Source organism: Gregarina niphandrodes, assembly GCF_000223845.1.
Source record: "Gregarina niphandrodes unplaced genomic scaffold scaffold00043, whole genome shotgun sequence".
Classification (NCBI taxonomy): Eukaryota; Apicomplexa; class Conoidasida; order Eugregarinorida; family Gregarinidae; genus Gregarina; species Gregarina niphandrodes.
The window spans coordinates 31,708-39,031 of record NW_011645811.1 but is presented as its reverse complement, the minus strand read 5'-3'; the positions used below and the strand labels follow the sequence as shown (position 1 = coordinate 39,031).

The 7,324-nt window shown below is 57.0% G+C and overlaps 4 protein-coding genes across 4 annotated transcripts; 2 read left to right on the top strand and 2 right to left on the bottom strand.

Moving 5' to 3' along the window:
- Nucleotides 1-562: 562 nt before the first annotated feature.
- GNI_151950 (putative sodium/hydrogen exchanger) lies at nucleotides 563-1,006 on the top strand (the record flags this gene model as incomplete). The annotated part of the gene is made up of 1 exon (XM_011134493.1): nucleotides 563-1,006. The coding sequence occupies one exon, from the start codon at nucleotides 563-565 to the stop codon at nucleotides 1,004-1,006; it is 444 nt and encodes a 147-aa protein (XP_011132795.1).
- Nucleotides 1,007-1,469: 463 nt separating this feature from the next.
- Nucleotides 1,470-2,693, top strand: GNI_151940 (RNA methyltransferase; the record flags this gene model as incomplete). The annotated part of the gene is made up of 1 exon (XM_011134492.1): nucleotides 1,470-2,693. One exon carries the CDS (start codon nucleotides 1,470-1,472, stop codon nucleotides 2,691-2,693), a length of 1,224 nt encoding a protein of 407 aa, XP_011132794.1.
- A 2,179-nt stretch (nucleotides 2,694-4,872) lies between these two features.
- GNI_151930 (hypothetical protein) lies at nucleotides 4,873-5,404 on the bottom strand (the record flags this gene model as incomplete). The annotated part of the gene is made up of 2 exons (XM_011134491.1): nucleotides 4,873-4,899; nucleotides 4,961-5,404. 2 exons carry the CDS (start codon nucleotides 5,402-5,404, stop codon nucleotides 4,873-4,875), a joined length of 471 nt encoding a protein of 156 aa, XP_011132793.1.
- A 763-nt stretch (nucleotides 5,405-6,167) lies between these two features.
- Nucleotides 6,168-6,917, bottom strand: GNI_151920 (hypothetical protein; the record flags this gene model as incomplete). The annotated part of the gene is made up of 1 exon (XM_011134490.1): nucleotides 6,168-6,917. One exon carries the CDS (start codon nucleotides 6,915-6,917, stop codon nucleotides 6,168-6,170), a length of 750 nt encoding a protein of 249 aa, XP_011132792.1.
- Between the last annotated feature and the right edge of the window lie 407 nt (nucleotides 6,918-7,324).

The window sequence follows — 7,324 nt, the reverse complement described above, 5'->3', positions numbered from 1 at the left end:
CTTCCTCCGCGAGGGTTCGCCGCGAAACGGCTGGTACGAAGCCTGTTCCGAGACGCCGCTGCCGGCGTACTTTGCCGCAGCGGGGGCGCAGCGGCACGTCAACTTCGGCGGCTCCACGGACTCTGACGGCCACTACGACCTGCCCGGCGACTTCGGCGACCTGCGGGCCGGCTTACGGGTCCTCGAAAGCTCGGCCGGCGGCAGCCAACTCGCGGGCTGCTGCCCCTCGGTCTGCAGCAGCCAGCTGCTGCGGCCGGTTGCTGCAGGCTCGCCACTCTCCGTGCCGCGGATCCGAGACCCCTTATTCGTGGACCCCACCTCGCCGAGTCTACGAAGCTTCTGCGGGCAGAGAAGCCCCCTGGCTAGTCCGCTGGGCGACGATGAGGGTTTCGAGGACGCACGGTCGGTCGTGGCCGCGGCGCCTTTCGGCTTCTTTCCGAACGGGAAGGCGGAAGTGTTTGCACGGTTACCGGGACAGCGGATACACGAATACGTGGAGGAGTTGCGGCGATACCGGGACCAACTGAAGCAGTCAAACCGGCTGTACACACAGGTGCTGGACATGCCCTGCCAAGTACTGCTGTGGATGAGCGGATTACGGGGCGCCATTGCCTTCGTGCTCGCGCTCTCAGTACCGGACCTGGGCGGCAGCAAATCGGGCACGCACAACCGCAACCTGATCATCACCACTACGCTCGCCATCATCGTGTTCACCACCGTCGCCCTCGGCAGCCTCATCGAGTTCTTTGCACTCCGGTTCAACATTATCCGTCGCGTCGAAGAAAACGAGGGCTTCAGCAGCCGTAGCTCCATCACGGCACAGTCAGCGGAAAATGAGGAGTGGGGCAAAGCCATCATCGAAGGCTGCAAACAACTCTGGCACTCACTCAAACACTCCCCCTACCGCAAACACACCTCCCCGCTCCTTTCCAACTTCGACGCCGGCTCCAAGTCGAGACGCCGTTGCCGCTGCAACTCCGCGTCCCCGCCAGACGCCTTTAGTTAGTTTTGAACAGAAAGATCTCGCCAAAAATATAAATGATCAACGCTGTGCCACACCAGACCAACACACCGCAATCCGTAAGCCGACGTGGACCGAGCTCCGCTTCGCCTCCGCTTTGAAGTTATGCCTCGGAATTTAAGCTACAGATTTTCTTTCAGTACGAGTTGGCACCGAGCCCGTTGATGTTGGCTGCTCGCGCCAACGCTACTTCGACCCCCGTGGTAAAGGTGCAGTCGAGCCAATACGCTGAGCCTTTGAGAATCGACCCTCCTGTGGGCATTGACCTTGCCCAGGCAAACAGATCTCCGATCGCCAGCGAGCGGAAGCACCACCATGCCGGCAAACAGTCTCGCCGGAAGCGCGCGCCTGTCGCCAAGAAGAACCGCTGCTGCTGTTAGACTCGGTCGTTTCCGACTTGGTCATTTCAGGCTCGGGCTCCAACCCAGGGGTCCGCTTATTTTTCACTATGAATATACTTGCTGTATTGGTTGAAGAAATAGACGACGAGGGTGGCAGCTTCTGCCCTGACGCGACAGTGCAGAAGCACCTTCTGGAGACGCTGCGGTCCCAGGAGGGCGACATCGTAAAGGTCGGCGTCGTTCGCGGCCAGAAGGGCGTGGGCCAGCTGCACATCAGCGGCGACAAGTACCGTGTGCAGCTGCTTCCTCTGGACCAGTTCAGTGCGCCGGAAGACGTGTTTCGGTGGCTGGGAGAAGAAGGCAAGTTGACGGAGGATGCAGAGCGCGCTGGGAATACGGAGGGAAGAGCGGCGGATGAGGAAGTGGAGACGCTACCTCGGTGCACATTGGCTAAGCGGCTCAAGTTGACGGTGCGGCCCCGCCCGGACAGGTACATGTTCGGCGCGTTGACTGGGGCACAGTTCGACGCTTGGAAAACGCATCCGTGGGAGCTTCCTGGCGCGACAGAGATGAATGGAGTGCGGCGAGAGGCGGTGCCGTTGGTGGACTTGTTTGTAGCCTTGCCTCGTCCCCGACTGTTTGACAAGTTGCTGCAATACATGGGGTCGATGTCGATTGGACAGGTGGGAATGTTCGTCGGCACGCGTTCAGACCTGGCGTATTTTTCGTCTCCGAAGATGGGCGCAGAGTGCATCGCCAAGTCGCTGAGGCTGGGCCTGGAGCAAGGCATGCGGACGACGCCACCGCCCGTGACCGTGTCTGCGTCTCTGAGCGAGGGGCTAAAGCAGCTTTCGGCCTTTTACGACGAAGCAGCCTTCCGTGCGACCGTCTCACTCGTGGCGCACCCCTACGCTGTACACGACCGCACGCCGCTGCACCTCATGGACCCCGCCGTCGGCCTGACGCTACATCAGGGCCCCGTGCTACTGGTGCTCGGTCCCGAGGGCGGCTTCACCAACGAGGAAGTCCAACTGCTCCTCACCTGCCTCCCAAACCCGCATCTCATCACTCTCGGCAAAGACATCCTTCGATGCGAAGTAGCAATCCTTTCTCTAATTGCGCAAACCAACCTACTCCTCACCGCGCCCCGCTCCCAACCGCCTTACCTCCGGTTACCGACGCCACAACTCCTACAAGCGCCCATCAAACTACCCGTACAAGGACGAAGAAGCTGTCAACGGGAACAGAAGCCTCTACCCGAACAAAAGACCATACTCGAACGGAAGACCATACCCGAACAGAAGACCTGTCCACCTGAACCGAGACATTAAACTCCGGGTGTCTACTTGGTAACAGCTCAGAGCCAGCAGGTCAGCCGTGTGGCAGTGTTGCCTTTTCGTTCTTCATAAACTCTTCACCGGATGCGGTTCTCGTGCTGACGTCCGGATCATGTCGGTACTCAGCCAAGAACGCCTCGGGACTACTCGCGGAAAAAGGCCACGGCAAGGCCCGTGGTAGAGGACCGATGGCTTCCAGCCGACTTCGGTGTTGCTGTGGTCTGCCATCTCAGGTTGCAACAGAGAGTGGCTGGCTACTCACCAAACTGCGGGTTGAACTTCATCACACGTCGTGACCTCGCGTCGTGACCTCGCGTCGTGGCCTCGCGTCGTGTCTCGAAAGGAGCTAATGGGCTGACGCTCGTAAATATCTGGCAAGAAGTGTGTGATCCGGTTTGGATCGGACCAGGTCCGTACGCAAGGCCATCTCGTTGCCCCGGTAGCGTAAGACTCACTCTAGATCTTCCTCACTTACTAAAAGACAACAACACGCCGAAGTTCCGAACACTGCGTGCCGACCGAGATTATGTGTGACCGAGTGACTGACCGAGTGACTGACCTGCCGGAGAGGGCATGTGCAAAGTTTTCGGCACACCGATCATCACTGCGTGTCAAGCGATTTGCACCCTCCTGTCCACGCAAGATGGCGCCATATTACTCGCCACCCGGTCCTGCATAGTTAGAGCCCTGCATAGTTAGAGCCCTGCATAGTTACAGTAGATCAGACTTAGGGGCGGACATTCGATCGAACTGCTTTCGGTGTTCAGAGTCTCTAAACCCTACAATCCGAGTGTCCATCATCGGGTGCCGATATCGGTGCAGCCAGGCTGCCGAAAACTTGCACTACCAAGAGTGGGACTACCAACCGCTGCCACATCAAGAAGCGACGCGCTTCGACAATTTGTGCCCACTTTTATGTTCACCCGTTGTCGCCAGCTCGAGACCCCCCTCATACTTGTAGCATACACCTGCCTTTACCAGTAGGTTATACCAGTTGGTTATACCAGTAGGTTATAGATGGGCGCCTCACAGGAACTGACAACGGAGACAACGACAGCGCCGGCTAGAAGCTGTCAGCCCACGCATCTTGCCAGCCCCTCATGTGCCTCGTTAGCCTTGATCAAATGACTTGTAATCGTAGGCACATCTCGCCAGGGCCTTTAGAAAGTTTTTTTGTCAACTGCTCGTTTTGTTCTCCCGTCACGTCTTCTTTTAGACCCAGGCCGAATTGCTGTAGTCATCAAGCACCGACTGCGCACTAACGACAGGCCCCACCAAGGGGGACACTACGGAAGTACTTGAGAACTCTAGAGATGTGGTTATGAGTTACATGTTGCACAAACAGAGACCGAACTGGGCACACAAGCGAACCGTTGAAGATTTATTATTCACCCAGGTTCACAATCACAAACCGGCAGGACGGCGAGTGAGCGTGGCACCAGCGGCATCCGCTCCTGCCAACCCTACCTCGCCCAATATGACGATAGCAGACACGTTTCGGACTGTGCATGAGCAACTCACTAAAATCGCGCACAACATGCTCCGTCTCGTTCGACTTGGGGTGGTCGTTTGGACATACCCCAAGAACGGCGCACTTGCCAGCGACTTCGACTCCACAGTACCTAAGCACTTCATACCGTGCCAGGAAGAAATCCAGGCGGTATGAGCCGGCGCCATTACGCCTGATCTTAGCGGGTATCCAATCTACTACGCTGTGAAATTAATTTTTTCAAACAGCTGACTAGCCAGGCCAGTTGTCGGATGTCAGCTCAAGACCAGCCAGGCCAGTCGTCAGCTCAAGAAATAAGGCCAGGCGATCTTGTGACTTGAGGCCTACAACAGGCTTGCTCACACTAGCGGCCGACTTTCACAACCGTCTTCGGAGTGGATCTACCGTGAGGTCAATGTCCTTGACGCCTCCTCGCCAGAGGGCCTTGAGCAAGATACGTTACCTTGCCGTGGTCCCAAGTGGCACGACGTTCATGAGGGCGGGCTTCTCTAATGTTCCCCAATGTCCAGTAGTTCTTGCTGGTGTAATGCTGGCTGGGCACAGTCGAGTCAGTAGTTCGGATCGCAGTGAAATTACCAGCTGTCGGGAGGCGCAGACCTGGGGTGGGTCCAGCTCTGGTTCGCGAGAGATAGCGGCTTCCGTCATGAACGACAGAGGTGATGGTCAATCACTGACAACATATCCTGAATCCTGACAGACCCCAAAAAGAAAAGCCGTCCGAAAATCGTCCGTGGACGTTAGCAGGGCTTACTCGGACACACTGGTAGCGAATGACGGGAGGCCAGGAAGGAGCAGCAGCGACAGAAGCGTCAGGATCGAGGAACGGACGGCTTGGGCGACCGACGGCTGCGGCGAGTCTAGACGAGGGCTCGCACCGTCGATGTGCGATAGGGGTTTTGGTGGCGACCTCGTCCTCCACGACTGTTTCGTCCTCCACGACTGTTTCGTCCTCCACGAGCCCGGGAGGAGGCTCGTAGCGTCCGTGCGCGGCAGGGATCTCGACGACTGCCTCACCCACTTCGATCGGGTGGGGGCACTTGTAGCTGGCGAGGACCTCGTCCAGACTGGCCTCGGGACCTCGTCCAGGCTGCGAAAATTCGGGCTTGAGCGGCCGGCTTAAAACCCCTTTTTCGTTCCTTAGATTTTCTTCTACGCGGTGGATAGAGTCGTCGTTCATGTCATTGCCTACCATCATTGCCGATCTCCATCAGCGGCTCAACAACACGCACCGCGTCAAGCGAACGACCGTTGTAAAAGACCGGCATCATTCCGCGAGCTAAAGAAGCTGCACCCATCAGCGACTCCGACTCCATAGGAGTTAAGCACCTCATCGTTCCACCGTTTGACTCTGAAAAATAAGCCTTTTGGTGGCCAAGAAATTTGGCACACAGTTCGGCTGGTTAGGCACGACACGTTTGTGGAGGGGCCCGCTTCGTCGAGACCACGACCACGGGGGGTCGATCCCACGACCGTAGGGTTAGGAACTACGCACGCGAGTAAGAAGCGGGACGGCAGGGGTCCAGACTCTGGGGGTCATCGGCCGTGTCCCAGGCCAAGTAGTCCGAAATGTTCACACATCATGGAGCACTGTCGTTCCAGTAATTATTTGACTATCGCTCTCAGTCCCCAATGTGCCTCGTTAGCCTCGATCAAATGACAACGATACAAGTCATTTGATCTAGGCGCATCTCGCCAGGACTGTTCAGAAGGTTTGTAGCCTGTTCGTTTTGTCCTCCCGCCCTAGTAAGGGCACACTACGGAAGAACTTTAGAGACGTGCCACACACAAGGTGCACAAACAGAAACCGAGCGCGGCACACAACCAAACTGTTGAAGGTTTGTCACTCACTCGGATTAACGATCACTCACGACGGCGTGTGAGTTTGGGAGAAAAGCGAAGGAGTGCATCGCCCGTGCTTGTTACAGGTGTGACGTTGGTGGTAGTAGACTATGTGTTACTCAGTGACAGCTGTAGTGACAGAGGGGAGGTGAGGAGCGATTTTCGAGAAAATCGACGAAGGGACGGCTCAGACGATCGGCGGCTTCGGCGAGCCTGGAGGAGGTTACACAGCGTGGGGCAGGGGCCTCGATAACTCCTTCGCCCACTATGACCACCCCCTCCATTATGACCGCCTCGTCCTCTGCGACCACCTCGTCCTCTACGACCGCCTCGTCCTCTACGACCGCCTCGTCCTCTACGAGTTTGGGGGCGCGGTCGCAGCGTCGGTGTGTGGCCGGGATCTCGACCACTGCCCCGCCCACTTCGACCTTGTGGAGGCACTTGTAGTTGGCGAGGGTCTTCTTGAGACTGGGAACCGGAGTAAAGCCCATGAAAGTTCGGGCGCCCTCATACTTGAAAGCTTCATTGATCGCCGGTTCTGTGGACTTTAGGAAGCATGTTAAGTATCGCAGGTAATCGTTGCGCGGGCTTTGGTCGTCGAGTTCGCCTCCCACTCGCGCGAGACTTTTGTCGAGGCCAACTAACGATAGCAGCAGAGAAGCTTGAACCATCGGACTTCGCACGAGCAACTCAGTGAATTCGCGCACAGCATCCTCGTTCTCATTCGACTTAGGGCGCTCGTGTGGATCCACGCCCAAAAACGCCTTGCCTCCAACGATTAGCGCATGGGACCGGGCGCACTCCGTTAGCTCATCAAGTAAAAAGCACACAGCATCCGTCATTGTCGTCAGCTCCGCACCCTCATCCATCATTTCCTTCAGCGGCTCAACAACACGCACCACGTCAAACGAACACCCGTTGTAAAAAACCGGCATCAACACGTGTGCCAAATTAGCCGCACTCGCTGGTGACTTCAACTCCACAGCAGTTAAGCACTTCATTCTCCCACCGTTTGCGCTCGAGGAACCAAAAAAATTGGGTCGGCAGAAAAATAGGCACACAGTTCAAACTGGGTACCTAGCAAGGTACCCAGTTCGACATGCAGTTGGGTCTGCTCCCCCTTCGCTTGAACACAACAGGATGGTCCCTTACAGGAACCGACAACGGACACGAGGAATCACACGTGCTAGAAGCTGTCAACGCACACATCTCGGCTGCAGTGACCAGGAATCTTTCAGAACTTCGCGACGGTCTTGGCTGCAGTGTCCTCCCGTCA